Source organism: Wyeomyia smithii, chromosome 3, assembly GCF_029784165.1.
Source record: "Wyeomyia smithii strain HCP4-BCI-WySm-NY-G18 chromosome 3, ASM2978416v1, whole genome shotgun sequence".
Classification (NCBI taxonomy): domain Eukaryota; kingdom Metazoa; phylum Arthropoda; class Insecta; order Diptera; family Culicidae; genus Wyeomyia; species Wyeomyia smithii.
Genome location: NC_073696.1, coordinates 137,083,512 through 137,111,224, shown reverse-complemented (window position 1 = coordinate 137,111,224; position 27,713 = coordinate 137,083,512). Strand labels below are relative to the sequence as shown.

The 27,713-nt window shown below is 37.1% G+C and overlaps 1 protein-coding gene across 2 annotated transcripts in view; it reads right to left on the bottom strand.

Moving 5' to 3' along the window:
* LOC129731354 (transcription factor HNF-4 homolog) overlaps positions 1-27,713 on the bottom strand; it is a 266,557-nt gene that overhangs the window by 214,292 nt on the left and 24,552 nt on the right. The window contains exon 1 of one of the 2 annotated variants that reach the window (XM_055691256.1): positions 24,758-24,898. The exons of the other annotated variant lie outside the window; for it this stretch is intronic. Coding sequence (XP_055547231.1) covers positions 24,758-24,857 — 100 coding nt within the window. The 5' untranslated portion in view covers positions 24,858-24,898. Of the gene's footprint in view, positions 1-24,757; positions 24,899-27,713 lie in introns of those variants that run through there. 2 annotated transcript variants of the gene reach the window in all.

Sequence of the window (27,713 nt, the reverse complement as noted above, 5' to 3'; positions counted from 1 at the left end):
GCATCTCAATGGCAACATGCGCAGGGTTGCAGGCAAGCTAAACAGTTTATCTACCCTAACCCTACGGTTACCAAACGGCTACTTAGTTTAACTCGTAGTGAACTACGCATCATCACGGGACTTCTCACTGGACACTGTCCTGCTCTTTATCATTTAAAGAAAATCGGCAAAGTCCTAACCGACTATTGTCGCTTTTGCAACGCTGAACCTGAGAGCTCAGCGCATTTGCTTTGCTTTTGCGGGGCTCTTGCTTCATCGAGGTTTAACTTCTTTGGAAGTTACCTCTCAACTCCATACCAGGTATGGAGCACCAATCCCAAAACGGTCACAGGTTTCATCAACCATGTAGTTCCGGATTGGGGCACAGGCTTACAACCAACTAGCTCAACTCCATCAATGAGTTCGAGCATCTTGTAATCTGTGTAAAGAAATCGGGACCAGCCACAAAAGACAAACATTCCTGTCGCAGTGGCGCTTTCTACCCTATGCCCTTCAGGCATACAAAAAAAAAAAAAAAAAAAAGGCCGAAGGTGGGCAGTCGGCTGTTCCTGTTCGTGATGTCTTGGCGAGCCGTGACCTATCCTACATGTCCCTTATATACGTTTTCCTGAAATCCATCCACGCCCCAGTTTAGTCCTACCCCCTTCCGCCTGCATCCAGCCTAACGACAAGAACACGTTAAGACCCCGGATCCGGGAACAGCAATCAGACCCGCACGATACTCTCAGAGCCCGAGGGAGACAACCCAATATGCCAGTCCGTAATATCTTGGCCCAGCAGCGGAACATGTGCTTACCTATGGCAATGAAAACCATCATACAGTAAACCAGTGCTTTTAATGCAAAATATTATAGCTTTAAGTTACATTTAGTTTCAGCTCGTAGTCGGCAGCGAGGATAAAAAATTTGCTTTTAGTTATTAAGATACTTTAGAAAGTAAGCTACCAGATATAATTGGCGCCGTTAAACATTGAATTGTATTTGTGCCGTGTCAAATAAATTATAGATGAACAAAAAAAAAAGTGCTATGTATTTAGATTTAAACATGTTTTGCATATGAAAATAACGAAAATCCATAATTCGACTTTTATTCAAAGTCCGATTACTTCAACGTAATCGTTAAGAGATAGATAGGCACACCGTCTAAATACTTAGTGTCACTTTTTTCAACGCCTAATGGAAGTGACTGTACAGTAAAGAGCAATATTTCACTGGGTAAAGGACATCCAAGGAACAAAACGGTATAAAATTATTATAATTTTTATCAAACTAGGTAGCTAAAATAATTCGAATTTTTTTCGTAAATGTTCCAGGATTGAGACTGTTCGAAGGCTGAACCAAAACGGTATTTCACGAAAACTATAAACGGAGAAGGAATCAACATTCAAAATGGAGTGGTTAATTTACTCCGTTTGCAAAGACAAAATATATTTTTTTTGTTGCAGACATTTCAGTAGAGAAAGCATATCGGTATCATCATCGTTCGGGTATTCAGACTGAAAAAATCTGTCAGTTTATTTATTTGAAAATGAAAAATCGCTGAGCTTAAATGTGCTGCGCAATCTTGGCGTGAATTACCCCATCGCCAAATTGGGCAAATTAACCTATAGTGGAACGCTTTTCTTTAGTAAACCGCCAGCCAGATTAACTGAATTCACGCGAAAACTCGAGGGATTTTAGGAAATCTTCCAACAGAAAACTTCTTATCCAGTCAATCTGCATCACAAACATCCATACATTCTGATTTATGTCAAGAGAAATTGAGTTAATCTGACGGCTGGTCCACTATTGGTTAATAAAGGAAAGTTTTCCAGGCTGCTTTACATTGTGCAATTTCTGGTTTCTCGGGGATTGGCATTTCGAGACAAATCACAAGGCCTTTTCGAACATAACAATGGCATTTTCTAAAAGCTTGGGGTGTACATTAAAAAATTTAAAATTTAACATAACATAACAGCTGAACATTGACAACAAATAACGTCAGCTGAGATTCACGAACGTTATTTGAGTAAGACCACCCAAAATTAATTTATCTTCTTGCGTTCAGATTAAATTGAACAAAATAATTTGTTCGCATTGGAAAAAAAACCTAAATTAATCCACCTAGCGGTCAGACCAAGCCTTTCTCATTCGTACCTATAATTTGTTAAAATAGATTTACACGACACACTTCATTTCAGAAAAAATACCCCTTGATAATATTTGCTGGATTTATTTATCACTCTAAAATAACAAATCATTGGTAGCAGTATAATTTTTGATTAGATTGTTTATGGTAAGATTTTTTTTCTATATCGAATATGACTTGCTTTTCACAACTCTTGAACCACGTGTACAATCATAATAATTCGTCAGTTAACCCTTAACTAGCCCGTTCATCTGAAATCAGTATTGTTCAAGCCGGTTGTGTAGTTTCTTAGATAATGAAGTTTCGAGATTTTCACATTTTGATTCATTACAGACGAAGTTAAAGTCCGATTACAGTAAAATTACATAGGGTGTTATGACGAAGCTAGACCTTTCATTCGACACTAATTTTGTGGAAATCGGTTCAACATTCTATGAGAAAAGTGAGTGAGTTTGAGTAGTCTTAGGAATTTTTTTTTTCATAGCTGGATTTCACATTTTTAAACACAACAGACAAAGTAATAGTCCGATTGCAGAAAAAATCAATAGGGTATCATGGGGCAACTGGACCTTCCATATGACACTGATTTTATGAAAATCGGTCCAGCCATCTCTGAGAAACATGAGTGAGATTCAATAGTCTTCAGAACACGCTTCTGTCCACAGCTTTAGAACTACAAGTCCAATCTTTATAAAAATCAAAAGTTAACGGTTTCTTAGGTAGCCCGTTTATTTAAAACCAATTTGTTCAAATCGGTTGTGTAGTTTCTGAGATAATGAAGTTTCATAATTCTTACATTTTGGTACACAACAGATAAGATTATAATAAAATTCAATAGGGTTTATGAGGCAACTAGAACTTTCGTTTGTATTATTAGTTTCATGAAAATCGGTCTAGCCATCTCTGAGCAAATCGAAAGAGATTGGGAGAGCGTTACATACATACATACACACACATATACATACAAACACGTACAGAAAATGCTCAGCTCGTCGAACTAAGTCGATTGATATACGACATTCGACCCTTTGGAACACTTTTAATCCTTTGGTTTTGCAGTGATTCTAGGAGAAAGGCAAAAATCAATAGAGTCTTATGGCGCAACTAGACCTTCCATATGATACTGACGACATTTTAGATTTAAATCCTGAATTTTAAACAGAAAGACGAATTCGCCCGTAAATTATTAAGAAACAGTTTGCATAGAACAGCAAAATGAATAATTTACATAAAAAATACTCTCTTTAAAAGTGAATTTCTTCTATTCTGTATTGGATGTAGTTTAGGGTAGCAATGAAAATCCAATATTCGAATTTTGCTTAGAAGTAATGCTCAAAAGTCTCGCCTTCTCGAAAAAAGGCTCCATGCAAAATTTCAGCTCAAAGCGGTCAAAGTTTCACGAAAAAAATATCGATGAAAAAAAAGCAAGTAGTTCATGAAATTGTCGATATCGAATTAAGTGCCAAATGTCTTAGAAATGCATGAAACACCGTGATCGAGTGTTATCTCGAAAAATCGGAAAAATCAACTTCCTGTGCTTTTTTTCCTTTGATATTTTTCGTGAAACTTTGGCCGCTTTGAGGAACGTGTTCCCATAAGCCCGATTGATTTGCAATTTTCCATGGAGGCTTTTTTCGAAAAGATGAAACTTTTGAGTTCTACTTCTTGGCGATATTCGAAGGTCTTTTTTTTCATACAACTCATTGCTGCCCTAATTTAGCTATTGTATCGTTCGAGGATCAACTCCCGCTAATATAGAAGTGGCAATGGCAGCTTTCAGCATGATATTAACAGTTTAACGGGTTGTAGTACAGATTAGTCAGTGAAAAGCTGCCTGCATTTACAGAAAATCCTCACACACGAGAAAGAGTGTGATATCGATGGACATGACATGCACCAAGAAGTTATTATTCTGCCACTTATGTTGCCAGCTGAAACGATTTCAATGAATCCGTTTAACTACATTACAAAAACTCAGCTGATTGATGCTTTTCCAAATGTTTATGTACCTTGAAGAAGTTTACTTACTCTACCAATCAGTGTAGCATGTAGCGACAGGAGTTTGTCAAAAGTGAAATGAATAAAAACGTGTCACAATCAACCATGTCTTAAGAACGTACGATATTAATAGAAGACAAGTACTTCAAGCAGTTGATATGTCGGAAACTTTTAAAGTTTTGCAACATTGAAAGCACGAACAGTTAATTTTTGAATTTTTAACACAACACGAACTTCCGACTGCTAATAAAATTCTCGAGTCAATAAAAATCCGTTTAACCCTTAAATGCGCAATGTTGTTTTAAAACAACACTATTTAAAACGTTTTAAAATATATGTATTTTAGTATTTTTTAGAAATATAATTCATTAGAACAGGTCTCTAGACTCTAACGAAGAAAACTTAACAGCTGGAAGTGCTGTATTTTAATGTTTTGTTTTTATTTTTGCTGTCAAAATCTCGGAAATGAAAAAAAAACATGGCGAGATTCCCGACTGGTGCTGACTGTCTTCGTAAATGAATTTTAAAATAAGATTAGTGGTTAGTGAAAATGTCTGAATTATCAGTAATTATACTAAGAAAAGGTCAATTTTATAATTACTGTTAACAAAAGTAATTGTTTCGACTTTATTCTCCGATAAAGTCACAGTGTTGTTTAAAAACAACATGGTAATATTTGCACATTAAAAAATAAATCTTTCAATTTTTTTTATGCATATTGGTTAGTTTTAGAGCAGTAAACCTGTTAAACAAAGATTTTATGTTTTTAAATGATTTTTTAATGTCGTGAGCATTTAAGGGTTAATATAAACTGAAAACTGAAAAGGGGCGTCAAAATCAGTTTTTGCCTGCAGCTCAAATCACCCTTCGTCTGCCCCAGACCATTTTCAATAGTATAGTTGCTTGCTATATTGAGGCTTGGTAATTTCTAAGGTATGATTATGTGAAACCTTCATTTTTATGCAGATAATAAAAGGTTTTCGGGTGTTGCAAATTACTGAAGGAAAAGACAATTCAGTACGATCTTATTATTTTAAGAGAAAATATTAGTTCTTCAGTTAGGCACTTAATTTATCCTGAAAAGAACAATTTGCTGTTTAATTTAATATCGGATAAGATCGGATCACACCTTTGCGTATAAGGTATTCTTTGTGATAGATAACACAGTGAAAAGCTGTTTAAACACTCAAAATCGCCGTCAAGGCTCATGTATTTTGAACGCCAGCTTTCCAGAACGTTAGTGTGTTGTCAAAATGAGGCAACTTTTCGGTCTATAATTCTGTCGACCGTGCTTGGGAAAGTGTTTGCGTTTTGAAATGGCTTGGCAATATTCAATAGTTCGAATAATAAAAACAAATTTCGAATAGTAACAATATTTACAGTGTAACAAATTTTACAATTTCGAATAACATTTTTTTTTTCATTTGGGAGGATTCTTAAAAGATTGTCCAATCGATTACTGCAATAGCGAAGAAAAACCATCGAGAACTAACCGATTTATTAGCATTTGAAATTGGACATATTTTTCACTTTTTCGGTTTTAGATTTTCATTTTACATCCCTATGTAGCCGAACTTCCTGAAAGACGTAGTTCTACGTCAAAAACTCAAACAGAGATGAATGAATACCACTCCAGGCAGTTATAATTAATACTAAACGTGGCTCGGTAAAAAAAGCAGTAGAGTCTATAAAAATAGGCGAGTTTAGGGAAAGGTAAAAATATAAAAATCCTTCGGTGACCACGGCGATAAAAAGTATCTTCCTTTCCTGTTATAGTTATTAGAGATGCACAGGTAAGTTCGGTCTCTGGCAACAACGGTTGTAACACTTCCTTATTTCCTTCCTTAACGACCGGAAGGACGTAGCCGGCACTGTAATTGGTCTTTACAAAGCGGAAGCTGCTGAATTGTTGTACATGGAAGATGATAAGTTAATCCCAAATAGTTACAAATATCTTAGCAAAAGATGCAGGGGGTGATACCAGAGATCCGGAATCTCACATTCAATGCCTGGGATACACCTGAAGTGAAGCTAAGTGTGCACTCACTTTCACCGTTTGCAGTGATACTGAATTGAATCTAGTTACCCTTACCCCAAATTAAACGTTTTACTGATTCGGCCTGTGTTACCTTTTGTCATGCATTGCTATTCATACGTTCAAGAAAGTAATGAATGATATCAAACTTATAGCACAGAGAACAGATGTTCATCTTCTTTTCAAAAGATGTGTAAAAACTTGCAACCGTCATTTATCACTAAGTGGTAATGCTCCCGCTATGTGGCGCTTTTGTCACTTACAAACCAAGCACTGATATCGATAAAATATCGATACAGCAATATTTATGCAGTGCAACTGGGGCACCACAAGACAGATGTCGTTAGTGTATTAACGTATTTTGATTCAAATTTTTACACACGATTTTTAAATTTCTTTATATGAACATGAATGTCTGTTCTTTGTGCTTATAGCGCCTATTTAGTTTCGTCAGGCAAGCAAGCATTGGGTGCTGTACAGGATGAAGCATGGCTCTTTAAAAATTAGTGTTACTATAGAACCATATCACAAGAAACTAATGGCTAATAATTACCTCAGCACCAGGAATTAAAAAACAACTGCAGTACTGGACAAAAAAAAGTACGCACCTGTGATATGTTCAAACTTTCTTGATTTAGGTAGAATCTAAGGCAGATGGATAATCAAAGTGTTCTAACAAAAGACAGTACTTTCGAAAAATAAAGCGACATGAGAACGACATATAAACATAAAAAGAGCTTATATTTGGAAATTGTCATTTTTCTTGTGGACAAAATAAAGTACGCATTATATTGATTCAACGTTCAAACTGATTTTTCTTTATTTTAGTATTTAGTTTGGCCACCTTTAGCTTCAATCACGGATTGCAGGCGTCGAGGCATACTTTCAACGAGGTTTTTAATATGTTGGTAGTCGATATTTGTCCAAGCTTTTTCCAAAGCTTCAAACAGTTTGTCGCGGTTGGTGACATCTCCCTTGTCGACATTTTGATCCAAAATCGACCACAAATTTTCTATCGGATTTAAGTCCGGGCTTTGTGATGGCCATTCCAATAGCTTGATACGTGAAGCACGGAAATACGCAGTGGTTTTGTGGGCGGTATGCTTAGGATTATTGCCTATTTGAGGCGTTTGATCCTGCAGAAATAAACCTCAGCCAAAAATGTATGCTGAATACGAAGTAAACAAACCTGTTAACCTTCCGAATCAAAGGTCGTCATTGGGCAAATCCACTCTTATAACCCATTTCCTGTAGTCTTCTGCGCACAGTTCGTTCAGAGATATTTAAATCAGCATTTTCACGACTCACTCGGCTGGTAGCGAAAGGATTTTTTGCCACTTCTCGAGAAATTCGGCGTTCATCGCTAGTTGTAGTTTTCCGCTTCCTTCCTCTACCGGTCCGATCGGCTACGCTTCCCAGTTCTCCATGCTTTTTGCATATTTTTCGTGCTCCTGCTTAACTTAAATCGTATTTTCGAGCAATTTCTCTATAAGAAAGACCTTCCTGACGGTTGTTAACTATAAGTTTACGAATATCTACGGAAATTTGCTTTTTCCCCATCTTATCCGATTGTACCGCGCACTATTAATGATAAACAAATAATCAAACACACTGTTTCGACGTTTCTCTGCAGCAAAAGGAATCTTATTGGACTTACGAGGAGTAGGACACAATAAGCTGAGCTGAGAAATAGTACACTGAGGTCGCTTTTTACGCGGTTGGTTGTACCGCATTTAAAAGATTAGATTAGATATGCTTATACTAAACTTATTTGATATCGCGTGCAAATGATCTTTTGAATCGAGTAAAAATAATGCGCGTTGTTGTAAAAATGTCTTGTTTGAAAAAATGCATAAAAACAACCCGCGTAAAAAGCGACCCCAGTGTAAACTGATGATGATATAAAGAATGCGTACTTTATTTTGACCAAGCGAAAATAGAGCTTAATTACAATTATGCTGAAGTGTGATATTATGCAATTCTTTGACAAAATTATTATACCAATCGTTAGTATATTAAAAATACTACAACTTATCCGAATTCATCGAGTTCATATACCTTATATTAAAAAAGATACAGGGAGTTCAACATTAGGATAGTGGGTGCGTACTTATTTTTGTCCAGTACTGTATCAATCCAGCGAACTGATAGAATTTTGATCAGAGACTTCAGTCAAGCAAGCGCAAAGTAGTTGATATTTGAACGAACGAGAGATTCACTCCGCTATCGGCACGGTAAAAAGTTTTTGCCAAAGCATGCTGTATGAAGGATAGAATAGAATGAAAAAGGTGGAAATATTGTACTCTGAATGCTTTTATTATTCACCTTAACACAGTTCTGTCACTTTTTTCGAACGCTGGGTGATATCCATCAATTTTACTGGAGATGTCATAGTTTTATATCCAACGTACGTGGAGTTATAATAAGGCTAATCAAAATCGACTTTCAAACCACGGTGCAATGGTATGAAATTATATAAAAACACGCTTGCTGAAATTGCAAATGGGAATGATTTACTATGCACGGCAGTAAACCTTACTCCGAGGAATACAAACCGTACTGGGATTTGTTCTTCATATTTCAGAGTGTCCTAGTAGCCCTCTAACGTTTTTCATAACCTTTAAATGATAACGACCCTATTAATAGGCTAGTATATGTGCTTAGATCTTTGTTTGAAAGTTTCAATATTTTGCTTTTTCGTTTCCAAATTCCCAAACAATTTTCGATGTACATGTCGCAGGCTTCAAAGCATTAAAAGCTACTTGTCTTCCATTGGCGAAGTGAAACGGCTTCAGCCAGAATCAATGAAATCGTCATTTTGAATGGGTTATGGATGAATGGAATGGGATGTAAAAAAAAAGCTTCGTAGCCGCAAGTTACAGAGTCCGCTATGATAAGCGGGTGGTCGAGGGTTCGAATCTTAGTAGAACCAGGTTATTTGGTTGTCAAAGGACATTAATATTCTCAGGTTTGTTCTCAGGCTCTCAACTACATATACCCTTCTTTCAAGCTGCATTCTATAGTACCCCTGCTGACCTTCATCCTAACATAAATAAGTCCCTCTTATAATAAAACTGGTCTGAGTAACGCATAATAGTTCTCTCCAGGGAGTTATGGCGCGGTCTAAAAATCTCATCTATGTTCAAACCAATGAAATGGGACCTTTTTTCCAGCTAAATGTTCCAAGATCTAGTTTGGGTAAAGGTTAAAAGTAAATCGAATCCCGTAATGTGTAACTGTTCACAAAACTACGAAAACATCAGAAATGTAAATTTTTCATACTCGACTCGCACTGATTCAAAACATGGATTCCTCTGCAAGAAAATAATTGCAAATGTTGAAGAAACATTTTAAAAAATATTGAAAGAAAAATCACATGTCATCGTTCTGAATTTTGATTTAGATGCGAATTGAGCTTATGCTTAAAAAGTCAAAGTTTTGCATGTATTATATGTTTTTCAAAAAAAAAATCAAAGAGAGTATTTTGAGGTGTTTCTTTGTATGCAGAAAATCATCTTCAGAAATGCTTTGAACATACGCAGTTTTTTGAGGAGCATGTCAACTGTTAGCAATAAGGTTCGTGTTATTTTTCCTAAAATGTCTTTCCTGAACATTAACTAACATCTTATTGGAAAACAATCACATATCATAGCATTGAATTTTGATTTACTGACAAATTGAGCCTAAATATTCATGAGTTTGCAGTTTTTCCTTAGTTTGTGAATAATATCTAAATATTCAGTAATCAGATACCTATCATTTCTTTTCAAATAACATTCCTGAACATGAACGAACATTTTATTGAAAAAAATCACATGCCATCGCTGTGAATTCTAAATTATCCTAAAAAATCAAAGATCATAGATAAGAATTTTGATTTAGAGGCAAATTCAGTATGAAAAGTCATGATTTCGCATGTTTCACGTAGTTTTGTGAATATTATCTGGAGTTTTAGTAATCAGATACCTGTAAGACAAACAAAAAAAAGTGTGCTTTTTGATCGGCAAAATCAGAAATTACAGATTCAAAATCAATAGAATCAGTGATTTCACGTTCGATTGACAAAATGGCAAGGTTTGTTAATCTCAAGTTACTCATCGTTGACCTTGAGGTTCTTGATCAACTTCAAGTTAGAGTAACTTTTTTCGAAAGCTGCAATACTAGTTCCCATAGTTCAAAAAACTCTGAGAGCGATTTCTATGTTTGGTACCGAATCGATCAATTTATACCTATGAATTAAATTTAATAGCTCTATTGCTCCACCTACATGAATATTTTTGAATTCTTCTGAAACCGAAACGTAGTCTTGGAGCCGTTTTCGTTCAATAATGAATTCGTCTCTATCGATTTCTCCTGGAACCTTCTCAAGATCCAGCTCCGGAACAGGATCCAAAAGAATGTCGGGTGTTGAAAAAGCGTATTCCTTTGCGAGTTCATTAATCTGTTGAGATCTTGTGGCAATTTCCTGGATAGTTCTGTCAACTGATGAAACCATTTCTCGTCTTAATTCTTTCTAATAGCTTAGTAAAGCGTTGTAGCTCCTTCACCTGGCATTCTCTTCTTCCGACGAATACGTTTCTGGGGTTCTGCGTTAATTTCTAGTTCAATACACTTTTTTTCTGCATACTTTAGACCACATTCCAACATATCTTCTCGCTTATCGGTCAAAAATTTATGTAATGCCTGTATATTCAGACCCTTTTGCAACAAGTATTTTTGAGTATCGTTGATTTCAACTAGAATTGGAGCCCAAAAACCAAGAAACGCAATGAACGTGTAAGACCGTATGACTAACAAAAGACTCCTGCATCTGATTTAGTGTTGATGTTCTCGCCAATATGCATCAGTTGTTCTAGAACATCTGAAATCTCAATGAAGAAATGCTTCACCACTCTATATGTGTGGTCTTTCCACTGTCGAGATTCTTAATTCGGAAAAACCGAAGCCAACTATTTTCGGGTGCATAAAGTCACACGCGAACGCGAATTATTTCCCTAGCTCTGTTAGCCACACAGCAGTGTTTTCAGCATCCCAAAAAATCGCTCCTTTGTTGCGTGTTCCCACGTTGCATCGAATGTTTTCTGCGATCGGGAAACATTCAACTTCGACGTCAGTCGAATCACGAATCATGGTAAAATTGAGAATCGGTATTACGTTTACTCTGTCCGTGTAGATCACAAGAGCAGAGTGGCGAGCACAAACACAAGAGGTTGAGTTCAGATGGGCATGTTGACCGGTTCGGTGTTCGCAAGATTTTGGGACCCCTTTTAGTGGTGGGCCTGGTGCGGACCGCACCAACCGCACCCCCCTTGCTACGCTACTGAACTTACCAGAGGTGAAGCATTAGGTTCCTCTTCAGGGAATTGTGATTGTGACACGGTGTTGGTAGGTTGGTAGGCACGGGAAACGAGGTTTCGGTAAGACTCCTTCCTCTTGACATAAAAATCCCTCTTAAAAATCACCTGGCCAGAGTGGAAGGTTTACTGTAGTTTCACTCCAGGGCGCAACCACCAACAATTGATGCTGAGCAGCCATTAACAAGTTGTGAAGAGATTAATGACATGCTAGGTAAGAACGTTATTACTTTTAAAGAAATAATAGCAAATGCAATAAGTTAATTTTTAACGCACCATAATATGTACGTATTATTATATAAATATTTTTTTAAGTTATTTTTACTTGTTTTAAATTGTTTAAAACTAAAATAATCAAAACATAACAAGTATTTCATTATATCAGGTTGTTTTACACTGAAAAATATATACCTTAGTTTTAGTTTGCATTTTCATTTTTTATTTTAGAGAATAACTTTTTTTCCTTAAATGTACTCAAGTTGCGATGTATGAACGAAATGTAGCCAACAATGTTGTCTTTCACCAAAAAATTTTTAGCCAATTCGGAGATGACCATATTTTTTAAATCGATGTATTGTGTTTAAATTGCATTTTTTCAGTGTAGGACTTGATATATAATTTTTTCCATATTTTTTTATGAAAATTCAGACAATTTCCTAAAAGTTACTTATAGAACACTTTTTTGTAGAATTTACCGTTTTTGAATTATACTGATTTACAAAAAATCGGTAAAAAAGTTAAAGGGTATGTGCTTGAGTGCACAAACGTAGGCTTGACGTGGGACTATTGTGGGTGTAAAGATTTAATTCTGCCATAGCTATAGTATATAACACACACCAAACGTACAAATACACAAATACAAACACACACACGCTACTCTCCCACACACACACACGCTACTCTCCCACACACACACACACGCTACTCACACACACACACACACGCTACACATACGCTACACACACACACACACACACACGCTACTCTCTCTCACACACACACACGCTACTCACACACACACATACACACGCTACTCACACACACACACATACACACGCTACTCACACACACACACACACGCTACTCACACACACACATACACACGCTGCTCACACACACATACACACGCTACTCACACACACATACACACGCTCCTCACACACACACACACACACATACACACGCTACTCACACACACACACACTACTCACACACACACATACACACGCTACTCACACACACACATACACACGCTACTCACACACACACACACACACATACACACGCTACTCACACACACACACATACACACGCTACTCACACACACACACATACACACGCTATTCACACACACACACACATACACACGCCACTCACACACACACACGCTACTCACACACACTCACATACACACGCTACTCACACACACACACACATACACACACATACACACGCTACTCACACACACACATACACACGCTACTCACACACACACACATACACACGCTACTCACACACACACATACACACGCTACTCACACACACACACACACACGCTACTCACACACACACATACACACGCTAACGCTACTCAGACACACACACACTTGGTATACGACACACTATACCTACACAAATTACTATCGGCAGCATCCAAACGGCTCCCAAGTCTTCCAACGGCTTCCAATGGTCCCCAGTGCCGATCACGTCCAGTTTCGAGCTGTATTCCAACAACGATATCTGAATTAGATTACCACTGGTGGGGTCCAACTCAGATCGAAGGGAAGCCGAACTGTTCGCTTTGACGGTCGACCAGGGAATGATCTTCTCTCAACACGGAATGTCCTTTTATAGCGTCACTCAGTGTGGGGAACTTGGGTGATTGGGGGAAGAGCCAATCACGTGGAAGCATCTCTGCTTTCTTTCTTCGTCGCTTACGTTGGGTGATGAATGCGGTGCCAATTGGCTGGCATTGCTAGACAATGACTGAATGCGTGAAATCATTTCGTCTATGTTTTTGAAGTCTGCGTTAGGGAAACATACCAATCGTATGAAAAATGTATGTGGATATCAACCTTCAAACTTTCTCGCAATTTTCACGGAGTAATAAGAAAATGGCAACTAAAATTATCATGTTATACAAATCTTGTATGACGAGCGGGGGCCTAGTGTGGTTGGTAACGTCTCCGCCAACCACGCTCGACGCCTGGGTTCGAATCCCACCGCCGACATAGGTGTCGATGGTTGTGAGGTGGCGTGATCCACTCACAACCAACCCAACTGGTCTAGATTCAATCCTAGCCGACACCGGGAGATTTTCTAAGGCGAAAAATCTCTGAGATCACGCCTTCCATCGCATGAGGAAGTAAAGCCGTTGGCGCCGGTCCGTTAATAAACGGGTCGTGAGTTAGGGTCCTGGGTGTGGAGTCGCCTCCCTGGGCGTCGGTGATTGGCCACAACATACTATATAAAAATGGAATTCCGTAACGCTTGATCTTATTGTTATTATTCCCTACGTTTCTGAGGTAATGATCATCATTTTGAATCGTTTTAAATCAAAAAAATAAGCGGTGACATGTAGTTTTTTAACATGAAAATGCTCACTGATGTTCAGGAAAGTCATTTGAGAAAAAATAATAGGTATCTGATAACTAACGCTTGAGATATTATTCACAAAACTACGTAAAACATGCAAAATTATGACTTTTTTTGCTGAATTTGCCTCTAAATCAAAAATCAGAGCGATGACATGAGATTATTTTTTCGTTAAAATGTTTGTTGGTGATCAGGAAAGACATATGGGGAAAATAATTAGTATCTGATCAGTAAAACTTGAGATATTTTCCACAAAACTACGTAAAACATGCAAAATTTTGACTTTTGAGCTAAATTTGCCTCTAAATCAAAAATCAAAGCGATGACATGTGATTCTTTTTTCGTTAAAATGTTTGTTCATGTTCAGGAAAGACATTCAAGGAAAAATAAATAGCAACTGGTTACTACAATTTGAGATATTATTCACAAAACTAGGTAAACATTCAAAATTATGACTTTTTAAGCCAAATTTGCGTCTAAATTAAAATTCAAAGCGATGACATGTGATTCTTTATTCATTAAAATGTTTGTAATGTTTAGGAAAGACATTCGAGAAAAAAATAGTATCTGATTATCAAAACTTGAGATATTATTTACGAAACTACAAAATTGTGACTTTTTGTGCTAAATTTACCTCTAAATCAAAATTCAAAGTGATAACATGAGATTCTTTTTTCATTAAAATGTTCGAGGAAAAATAATTAATAGCTAATTATTAAAACTTGAAATATTATTCACAAAACTACGTAAGATATGCAAAATTATGACTTTTCATACTCAATTCGTCTCCAAATCAAAATTCAAAGAGATGACATGTGATTCTTTTTTTCAATAAAAAGTTCGTTGATGGTCAAGAAAGACATTCAAGTAAAAATAACAGGTATCTGATAACTAAAACTCGAGATAATATTCACAAAACTACGTGAAACATGCGAAATCATGACTTTTTATACTGAATTTACCTCTAAATCAAAATTCTAATCTATGATCTTTGATTTTTTAGGATAATTTAGAATTCACAGCGATGACATGTGATTTTTTTCAATGAAATGTTCGTTCATGTTCAGGAATGACATTTGAAAAGAAATGATAGGTATCTGATTACTGAATATTTAGATATTATTCACAAAACTAAGGAAAAAGCGCAAAATCATGAATATTTAGGCTCAATTTGTCAGTAAATCAAAATTCAATGCTATGATATGTGATTGTTTTCCAATAAGATGTTAGTTAATGTTCAGGAAAGACATTTTAGGAAAAATAACACGAACCTTATTGCTAACAGTTGACATGACAAATCAAAATTCAAAACGATGACATGTGATTTTTCTTTCAATATTTTTTAAAATGTTTCTTCAACATTTGCAATTATTTTCTTGCAGAAGAATCCATGTTTTGAATCAGTGCGAGTCGAGTATGAAAAATTTACATTTCTGATGTTTTCGTAGTTTTGTGAACAGTTACACATTACGGGATTCGATTTACTTTTAACCTTTACCCAAACTAGATCTTGGAACATTTAGCTGGAAAAAAGGTCCCATTTCATTGGTTTGAACATAGATGAGATTTTTAGATTTCATTATAGACGGATTTCGCGCCAAATGAACCCGCGGTTGGCAGCACCCTCTCCGAATTGGTTGAAGCTTTTTGGGTGTGAAGACATCACCTAATAAAGTATCTCTGCATACGTACTTTTTTCCAAAATTAGTCTAGACTGTCTTCTGAAAAAGGCGAAACTTTTTGACGTGGGACTACGTCTTTCTTCACTATACTAAGGTACATTCTGGGAAAACTGGATTGAACATGTAACGTTTTTGGTTGGCGGAATGGAAGATTTTAGATGCTAATAGCGCTCAAACAACTGTTCCGATTTCAATAGTTAATATACCGTTGGAAAGCTAAAACATACAAGATTTTTTTTTTGTTTTATTCTCGCTTATTTTCCGTCGGTCTAGCGTTACGGAATTCCATTTTTATATAGTAGAAGATATAAGGTATATATTTGTTGTTCAAACTCGATCTTATAACATGACTGTAAGGTTTAAAATTAGTTTATTTGACACGGCACGATACATTTTCTGTTTTACTGAGCCAAGTACAATTCGTATTAATTCTACGTTAGCAGGGAAAAGAGGGAGGCCTTTTATTTATTCTCGCGGCCGACTACGAGCTAGTGGGGATTTAAGGTGAGAGGAGGGAAATACAATTCTTGCTTAAAACTAATTAAGATATACGATCTATTTGTGTTTCGACTGGTGTTCTTTCTTGTTTTTTAAACATAGATTTAGGCTCTTCGTGTTCGTGTCTCCAGCGTCGTATACGGGTATTCTGACAAATAGACAAAAGAATATTAAATTTTAATGTCAGTCTTTTTCAAATAACAGTACAGTTGTGTCATGTACTGGAGATCACCGCTTCCCAGAATGTCTCTAACGGGTACGTTCGGTTGTTTTCCTCGGGCCCGGAGGGAATCTATAAGCTCGGACCTAACATCACAGAATTCGGCACAAGACCAAACAACATGCTCGATGTCATGGTAACCATCGCCACAAACGCAGTGATTACTGTCTACAAGCCCCATACGAAAGAGATGCGTGTTTAACGTGTAGTGATTGGACATAAGTCTGGACATCACGCGAATGAAGTCCCGACCTACATCCAACCCCTTGAACCATGCTGAATGTAGCCACCGTCCCAGTTTATCTGAGTTCCATGATGATTGCCAACTGTTGAGTGTTCTCTGACGCAAAGTGCTATAAAATTCATCATAAGCAATTGGTCTTTCATAAATATCGCCATCAATAGCACCCACCTTAGCTAAACAGTCAGCCTTTTCATTACCAGGAATCGAGCAATGAGAAGGGACCCACGCTAAGGTAACCCGGTAATTTTTATCTGTTAAAGCACTTAAAAACCGCCGTATTTTCCCCAGGAAATACGGGGTGTGCTTCACAGGCTTCATCGATCGCAGAGCCTCAATGGCACTGAGACTATCTGTGAAGATGAAGTAGTGGTCTATGGGTAGGGTTTCGATGATTCCAAGAGAGTACTGAATAGCAGCAAGTTCTGCGACGTACACGGAAGCAGGAGCATCGAGTTTGTAGGAGGCGGTAAAATTTTCGTGGAAAACACCGAAGCCAGTGGACTCATCTAGATTAGATCCGTCAGTGTAAAACCTTTTATCATAACTAACATGTTTAAACTTATTGGAAAAAATCCTAGGGATCTCTTGGGGTCGCAATTGATCCGGGATACCAGAAATGTCTTGTTTCATGGTGGTGTCGAAGAATATAGCATTATTAGAAGTATCTAAAAGTGCGACATTGGAGGAATCGTATGAAGAAGGATTAATATCTTGAGCCATATAGTCAAAATATAAAGTCATAAATCTGGATTGAGATTGAAGGTCGACCAACCTCTCGAAATTTTCAATTACTAATGGGTTCATAACTGTGCATCGAATTAGCAACCGGTAAGAGAGATTCCAAAAACGATGTTCCAACGGAAGAATACCCGCTAACACTTCAAGACTCATCGTATGGGTCGACTGCATGCAACCCAAGGCAATACGCAAACAACGATATTGTATTCTTTCTAGTTTCAAAATATGCGTGTTCGCAGCGGAGCGAAAGCAGAAACAACCGTACTCAAGAACTGACAGTATTGTTGTTTGGTATAACCTCAGAAGGTCTCCTGGGTGGGCTCCCCACCAGGTTCCGGTAATCGTACGAAGAAAATTAATCCTCTGTTGGCATTTTCGTGTCAGATACCTAATATGACAAGCCCAGGTGCATTTAGAGTCGAACCAGACCCCGAGATATTTAGCGACTAAAACCTGAGAGATCGTTTTAACCGTTAGTACGAGCTGCAGCTGAGCTGGGTTATGCTTCCTAGAAAAAACGACCAACTCAGTTTTCTCCGGAGAGAATTCGATACCCAGCTTAAGAGCCCATTCAGACAAATTGTCTAAGGTATCTTGCAATGGTCCTTGCAGATCGCTAGCCTCGCTACCAGTAATGGATACAACGCTATCGTCTGCAAGTTGCATTAGCGTGCATGAATTTGCAAGACATTCATCGATGTCATTGACGTAAAAATTATATAAGAGAGGGCTTAAACATGAGCCCTGGGGAAGGCCCATGTAACTAATTCGGGAAGTTGTCGAATCGCCATGTGAGAAATACATATGCTTTTCTGACAACAAGTTGAGCAAAAAGTTATTCAAATTTGGTGAAAGTCCCTGCGAATGAAGTTTCGCGCTTAAAACTTCTACAGAGACAGAGTCAAAAGCCCCCTTAATATCCAAGAACGCAGAAGCCATTTGCTCTTTCCGAGCAAATGCGACTTGAAATTCAGTAGAAAGCAACGCTAGGCAATCGTTCGTCCCTTTGCCCCGGCGAAAGCCAAATTGAGTATCTGAAAGTAAACCGTTTATTTCGACCCATTTGTCTAACCGTAAGAGGATCATTTTCTCCATTAATTTCCGGAGGCAAGAGAGCATCGCAATCGGCCTATATTAATTGTGATCAGAGGCAGGTTTCCCGGGTTTCCCAATAGCAATGACTTTTACCTCCCTCCAGTCATGCGGAACAATATTTAGCTCAAGAAACTTGTTGAACAAATTCAACAAGCGTCTTTTTGCAGAGCCGGGTAGATTCTTCAACAGGTTGAATTTTATTCTATCTAACCCTGGAGCCTTATTGTTGCACGACAGGAGAGCCATTGAAAATTCTAACATCGAAAATGGAGGCTCTTCCGTAGTTACTATGAACGCGTCGCGAAAGGTTTTCTGTTCCGGTACAGAGTCCGGACAGACCTTTTTGGCAAAATCGAGTATCCAGCGATCTGAATACTCCTCACTCTCATTCGAAACGTCACGGTTCCGCATGCGCCTGGCGGTATCCCAAAGAGTGCTCATCGCTGTTTCCCTCGACAACGCGTTTACGAACCGCCGCCAGTACCCGCGTTTTTTCGCCTTTACTAAGCTCTTCATCTGCCTGCCCAGTGCCTCGTACTTTCGAAGCAGGTTGACAGTGCCGTACTCCCGGTAGTCCTTATACGCCGCGGACCTTCGCAAAACATGACTGTAGCAATCAAACAAATCACAGTTCAATTTATAATCTAAACTAGACTATTATAACATGATCTACCACTACTCTCTCCACTCTGCGAGAACATTCCAAGCCAGAGGGTACAATTGATTTGGGAAATATCGCCAAGGGGTACGCGGACAAAAAAAGGTTGAGAACCGCTGGTATAGTAGCTTGAAAATTACGACTTGATAATTTTTATGGTTTGATTATGCAGATAAGGAAAGGCTGAAGTCTATCCACTGCCACTGCTGCTAAGTAAGTAAGACTGTTGCAGTCGCTGTTTAAAACTAATATGAGAAGTTTCGGCTGAAACAAGCTCTTATATAGGCCAAATAGTACATTCCGAATTGCTATGTCTATAATTCTGTCGACCATGCTTGGGGAAGCAATTATATAACGACTAATCAGAGGTCAAGTCTTACGTTTTGAGGTGGAAGTGTGTTGAAGCCACAAATGGCCCATTTCGAGCGCCCACATGGTCGACTTCGAATTTTCATCGGCATACCACTCGGTAATAGTTAATGCGTGAATGTGAAAAAATATCCTTCTGTTTGTTTTGGTGATTAAAACATAAGATAGTGTTTTCATAAGTAACGCATTACCTATTTCCGAGTCTTGTACCAATAAAAATTCGTAGTCAACCACGTGATGGCTTCCATGTGGCTTCTACACACTACAACCTTAACAAGGCTTGACAATTTTCAATAGTACAATAGTTCGAATTATCTAATTACAATTTTCTGTATTTGGGAGAATGCATAGAAGATTTTCCAATCGATTGCTGCAAAAACATAGGAAATCCATCGTAAACTAACTGATTTATTAGCATTTGAAATTGGACAAAGTTTTCAGTTTTTCCGATTCTCGATTTTCGATTCAGCATAGCTAAATTATACGCTTTTTGTGTAGTTGTTTGGTTTTGGTTGTCAAAGTTTTGGAGAGTGACAGAAAAATATATTACCTTCTTCAATTATTACTTAGAGCATTCCAAAATGCTTTGGTATTTCTCACAACAGAGGCAGATTGTGATTTAGCATGATTTTGGATTGCGTTTTCTGATGATACAGATTGAATCCAGTTCTATTATTATTCTCCGCACACACTGCAAGCAAGCATACAAGACTTAATTGCTAACTTATTGGTTATAAAGAGAGCTTATCGCAGCAATTGAGAATTTCAACGATTTTTGTCGAAAATTTACTAAACCGAGGAGGACGCTTCAAAATCATTTTCAGAATTTTATTCTGAATCATTTGGAGCGTATTCTTCCTTGTTGAACAGCAACTTGACCAGATCGGTACAGCATAAAGCATTGCTGGTCTAAAAATTTGTTTGTAAATCATAAGCTTGTTCTTTAAACAAAGTTTAGAATTCCTGTTAACGAGAGGATATAAACATCTCGTATATTTGATACACTTGGCTTGTATACTCTCAATGTGCTGCATATGGAACAAAGTCTTTTTCCTCTTACGGAAATGCTTGTGTCATCGCAGAACAATGACTTTGTGCAACCTGGACGCAAATCAGGAAGATCTGAAGAGAATATGTTGTACAGGACTGGACCCAAGACTGAACCTTGAGGCACACCTGCTCTTACAGGAAATCTATCAGATTTTTGAATTCTGATAGGCAACCTGCAGAGTTCGATCAGTAATATAATTTTTTAAAATTTTGACTAGGAAAATTGGAAAATTAAAAGTTTGCAATTTCGCAATCAAACCTTTATGCCAAACACTGTCGAATGCCTTTTCTATGTCTAAAAGAGCAACTCCAGTGGAATAACCTTCAGATTTGTTAGCTCGTATCATATTAGTAACTCTGAGCAATTAATGAGTAGTGGAATGCCCATGGCGAAATCCAAACTGTTCATCTAAAAAAATTGAATTTTCGTTGATGTGTGACATCATTCTGTTGAGAATAGTTCTCTCAAACAGTTTACTTATTGAAGAAAGCAAACTGATTGGTCGATAACTTGAAACCTCAGCTGGATTCTTATCCGACTTTAAAATTGGAGTTATTTTTGCATTTTTCCATAATTTGGGAAAATATGCAATTTTGAAGCAGCTATTGAAAAATTTTACTAAGAATTCCATTGTGCTCTCAGGGAGATGTTTGATTAATATGTTAAAGATTCCATCGTCACCAGGTGCTTTCATATTTTTGAAATTTTTAATAATTGATTTAATTTCATTCAAGTTAGTCTCAATTATTTCTGCAGGTAAAAAATTCTGGGAAGAAATTGAATCAAATTGACGTGTGACTTCATTTTCAATTGGACTCACAAAATTCAAATTTGAATTATGAACACTCTCAACTGCTGAGCAAGTCTTTGAGCCTTTTGTTCATTGGATACAAGAAAACGTTCACCATATTTTAAAACCGTTATAGGCTTTGAAGGTTTCTTAAGAATCTTCGACAGCTTCCAAAAGGGTTTTGAATATGGTTTCAATTTTTCAACTTTAGTCTCATAATTTTGATTTCTCAGAAGAGTTAATCTATGTTTAATCTCTTTCTGTGAATCTTTATAAATAGTTTTGAAAACAGGGTCACGAGAACGTTGATATTGACGTCTGCAGACATTTCTCAAACGAATTAGAAGTTGAAGATTTTCGTCAATTATTGGTGAATCAAATTTCATTTGAGCCTTCGGACGGAAGAGAATAATTCCTGACATAAATAATTGCACATTTCAATGCTTCCAAAGCGGTATCAATATTCACTTCGTTTTGCAAATCTAGCTTATTATTGAAATTATTTTCAATATGAGTTTTATATCTTTCCCAATTAGCCTTGTGATAATTAAAAACAGAGCTCATAGAGTTTAAAATTGATTCATGCGATATGGAAAAAGTTATTGGAAGATGGTCAGAATCAAAGTCAGCATGTGTGATCAATTCACTACATACATGATTTTGATCTGTTAACACCAAATCAATTGTTGATGGATTTCTTACAGAAAAAAAACATGTAGGACTATTCGGATACAAAATAGAATATGCCAAGTAATTCTGTTAAGCATACAAGACAATAACAATCATACACATACGCTACCGGCACACACAGCCATGTTTGTCATTCTCCTCCGTATGTGAAAGGAGAGGAGAAAAAATTCACCGCGCACTTCCCTTCCAGTATGTGCCTGCGTGTAGCAAATGCTTTCACCACACTGCTTCTTTCTCACTCCAAAGTGTCTCAACAAGCTTACAGAGAGACAAACACACTTCCAGCTCACCCCACATCTGATAGAAACAAGAGGGGTGAATCACTCTACAGAGAAAACGCAGAAGTGCACAACAGTGTCCACTGGCGAGTAGTCCGGAAGGTGAAAAAAACCTACCGGGCAAACATGTAGTCCTCGTGTAGCTATGAACGAATTCCACCAGAGTAAATTCGACCGGCACGAGCGGCACTAGCAACGCAGTCTATTTTTTTCTCCCAGTCCCTTTTCCTCTTCTGCCTTGCTCAAGAAACCAGCTGTGAAACGCACCGCAGATAGCTCTGCAGTGTAATTATTGTGCGTGATGTCCACACATGTGAGAAAGTACACCATAGTTCATTGTCTCACAAGAGAGAGATTTCAAATTACACCTGCGGGGCTGCCTAGTTTCCAGTAAGAGTCAACCATTTTCTCGCTGCAGTAATCGGTTATATAATGAAGACTAAATTTCTGTAAACTAGAGCTTTTATATGTGACTACTGAGAATTGAATTTCCGGTAGGCGTGGCGTGTGCACTAGAGTGAATGAAACAACAACAATAAATCGTTTACAAAGTCAGATCGGTTGTATCCTAATGTCGACTGTGCTTGGGAAGAAAGGAAAGTGATTGGTTGCTCGCAGTTGCGTGGCGTGACCGAATGACACCCGGGGCGAAAAATTTGGGTGTCAGCCCGCTCTCCCTGGGTGTCACCCCCACCAGGTTGCAGCAACATCATCTTGTTATCAAAAATTGTCAGAGTTAGCACGCTCGTTTTCAATTGCACTAGTTCCACCCGTTTTTGAAAAATTGGTTGAAACCCTATACTCTTAGGAGCAAATTTATATAGTTTTCGGCGATTACACCTCAACCCCCACCTAATTGATAGTTAATCTCACGAATGTCACCTTTTTGAGGGTGACAAGTATGAAAATTTTCCTCATGGGTGTCACCCCCTAGAGGGTGGTCTGTCGGGCAACTCAAGACGCACTAACTGTAAACTAGTTTACGCAAACGATCTTAAGCTGTATTTGAAAATACACTCTGTCGACGACTGTCGGCAGTTGCGAGAGCTTTTAACTCTTAAATGCGCACGACGTTAAAAAATCATCTAAAACATAAAATCTTTGTTGAACAGGTTTACTGCTCTAAAACTAACCAATATACATAATAAAATTGAAAAATTACTTTTTAATGTGCAAACATTACCATGTTGTTTTTAAACAACACTCTGACTTCATCGCAGAAAAAGTCTAAACAATTACTTTTGTTAACAGTATCTTTAAAATTGACCTTTTGTTAGTATAATTTCTAATAATTCAGACATTTTCACTAACCACTAACCTCATTTTAAAATTGATTTTCAAAGACAGTCGGGAATCTCGCCATGTTTTTTTTTTCGTTTCCGAGATTTCGACATCAAAAATAAAAACAAAACATTCAAATACAGTACTTTCAGCTTTTTCTTCGTTAGAGTCTAGAGAGCTGTTCTAATGAATTATATTTCTAAAAACGTAAATTAATCCACCTAGCGGTCAGACCCAGCCTTTCTCATTCAAACTTGTTATTTGTAAAAATAGATTTACATGGACGCTTCAATCCAATAAAAGTATATTCACTCTTTAGGTTCTAAAAAATTGATGTTGTAATGGATGTATATATGAGAAATTTGACGTAATGTTAGTACTTAAGAAATAGCGAAATAAAAGAAATCACGTTAAATTTCGAACAATTTCATCACGAGCAATACCGGGGACGTTCAAATAGTACGAAACCACATTTAAATTATGTTGAGGCCACGTATATTGATCAAATCAGGTATAGTTTCAAATAGTCTTTGAATTTCTGTTAGCGTCGCTAAAATTTTGGTCTTCGAAACGCTATTCGCTAATTCGCTAAATTTTGTGGAGAAGCGACAATAGGAATATTTAGAAAAACTGTGAATTGCTGATGGCGTACGTAAATTGCTTCGAAAGATGAACATACTTTACTGCGAAAGTTACTCTTGTCAGTTTTTTTACCCTAGAATGGAGTTCCAGCTATCGTACAAGCCACAGGAGCATTTTGAAAAACAAGCACAAGGTCTAGATTGAATTTTTGGCACACCAAGAACTTTGATAAATTGCAATGCGCTTGAAATTATGACAACTTAGGTTCTATGTTTTCGATTTAGATAATAATTGAATTTTCATGAAAACATTCCTAAGAGTATCTATTTTCAATGCAAGCTAAATAACTTTTGTTATTCTTGTTTTTACAAAATCAAATATGAATACCGTTTCGTGAACCTCTTAAATACCGTTCCGTGAACCTCTTACTAGACTGGCCCATAATACTGGTATGACTGTAAATAAAATTCACCAAAAATGTGTTGGAGCACGGTGTCTTCCAGATCCATTGAAGAATGAAGAGAAAATTCACTTCTATTATAATCACTGAACACTGATCCTATGTTTTTCATGATCGGTTGTGTTTATATTCATCACTTTCTGTTTACTGAAGATGATTATACCGTAACTCCAGACCCATGATGTGAACGATTTATTGTATTTTTCAGTGCAAACAGGATTAGTTAGCCTCTGCAGAGATACGTTTCTCGGGCAAATTATTGCTAATGAAATTGATAATTGCTACACCCGAGATAAATGATAAGATATAATAGCACGAAAAGAGTCCCGAGTATGGTCTACCGCATTATCTAGAGTTGAAGCTAGCAGTTTAAATGTATAGCATCACATCTACACGTTATCATTGATTAACACCAATGTAAAATTTAGTGATTGATTTAACAGGAACACCTCGAGTTTTATATCAAAGCAGTTCATTTTCGCGTTCGGAGGTTTCGAAATTAGATAGGGTAGATAATCCAATAGTTGTGTTAGCACCAATAGTTACGGTTTTGCATTTAAATTTATCGTTCAAATTAATTAGAATCGAATTGTTTATGCTAAATGTTGAAAAAACAATAGATTAAACATGTGTACATAGGGTATCGAACGTCTTCGTCAGTGGTTTTCTTCGGCCCTCTTTCGCATAAGATTGCTGCAGCAAACCTGCCGAAGAAAACCACTGACGAAGACGTTCGATACCCTATCCTATGTATTTTTCAGAAACTTACCCGGAAGACACCACTCACTATCCATTTTCTTATTTTTTTTTTTCAGAAAGTTTTTAAGATATGTCTGATTTCAGTACGATTTCTACTCATATAATTATTTTCCGAAATAAAAATCTATCATAGAAACTGTTTCACAGGTGAAGTTCGTTGATTAATGATCATATTATTTATGAATTGCCCTCTCCACTATTGAATCACAGAACACACTATGCTCATATAATTGCGGTATGTTCCGCATTTCTGATTTACTTTTATTTCAAAAGATGTGGGACCACTTGTGTATATTAAGGGACAAGTAAGCGTTAGAGGACATAATTAAAATACAGTTGAATCACTTTAAAAAACATTTGTGATAACGACAAATCTCGCTATAGCGACATTCCCAAATTCCCTCAGTTTTATACTAAAATTCTTCGTTTTATTGCGACATTTCGCTATTACGACCTTCCTCTATAACGGCATACCAAAACTCATACTTGTCATTCTTTATTGCGACAAAAGTACAGTCGAATTTCTCTATAACGACATTGTTAAATCTATAACGACATTTTCAACGGTACCTTCTGTTCTACATATTGCTTTGTATCTTCGTATTATTGCGACATTTCGCTATAACGACAGTCCCTTGCGATGTCGCTATAAAGGGATTCGACTGTATGTTACTTATTTCTGTCCAATTTCAGACCCAACCTTCCCTTCCCAGCGCGTATTTACCAATACTTTATGCATGATCGATCACAAATGCTACATTATTTATGTAAGATCTCTTAATTGATGTTTACCAACTGCTCATAAGATTCAAAACGATCAAAAAATTTTAGAATTTTTTACACTTCTATAACTTTTTTCCAATGTGTACTGATTGCATGACATTCACCACTATTCCAATGTTCTAATGAATGATCCCACTACAATATGTTTTGGATGATTTAAGTGATTTGTTCGAAAATGGAAATAGGGATGATAATTAAAAGGCCCTTCTAATTGGACTCCAAGTATTTGATCCGACACATATACATATATTTGGTAATACAGCATATAGCTGGCCATACTAACTCAAGCATCATTCTTGACGGATATCGTGCCAACTCGACTTAGGGGCTGGCAGCACCCTCTCAGAATTTAAATGTTGAAAAATGTTCCATATAAGTGACGGACAAAACAATAAGACCATTTTAACCCTTTAGTGCCCAAGTTAATTCCTCGACGGGCTTCGGTAAAATCACTATGGATTATTATAAAAACTTTTTAAGTATTTATTGAATCTTTTTAGAGGTTTGACTGAAGCCCGCCAAAAGGCGGGGGTTATTTACTAAATTCAAATACCTCCCTTTAACTGCCATTTCAAAAAGCAGCAAAGCACCACTACATGTCAAACACTGGTACTAGTGTGACGTTTTCATATACCGTTTCATCGACACAAAAGATTGCGTTATAGATAGGCTGACCAGATTTTCGCGAGATAAAAACGGGACGAATGGGTTCAAAAAACGGGACACATGATAAAATTGATTTTTGAAAATTTTTACCAACCAAAGCATACAAACAATTATTCATTACCTTGATGAACTTGCCCGATCCTGAAAAGTGTGATTTCTCGCAATGAGTTCCTGAAATTTGTCACATGATGATCGAGATTTTGACTAACAATTATCATGGTCTCAACTTTCAATCGCGACTTTTTCATCAACTCACGATAGGAGATATCCTTCCAGTGGTGCGGTACTGTCAGGAAGGCACAAAACGTACTCCGTAATATAAGAAAATTCTGGCTGCTTGGAAAATTATTTTCCATTTACGAAAATTTCAATGCAAAGCTCTATTTAAGATTTTTTCAAGGAGTATCCGAAAACGGTACAAAATGGCAAAAAGACGGGACGGTTGGAAACAGTCGAAAAAACGGTACTGTCCCGTTCAAAATGGTACGTCTGGTCAGCCTAGTTATAGACTCCAGTAATCAACAATAGTCAAGCTTGTTAAGAATCCGTTGGACATAAAAATAGGACCACAATTCCAGATTTCAGTTCATAAAATAAATTTTCAGAGTTACTTGCATAATTCTATTTATTTTCATATGTAAGTAGCTAAGGGGCTTTAGTAACCATATTTTTTATTTTTACCTAGAGTCCGATAGAAAATAACCGAGATATATGAGTCGGGCAGCACATTGTACGGAAGCTGAAGCAAACAAGGCTATTC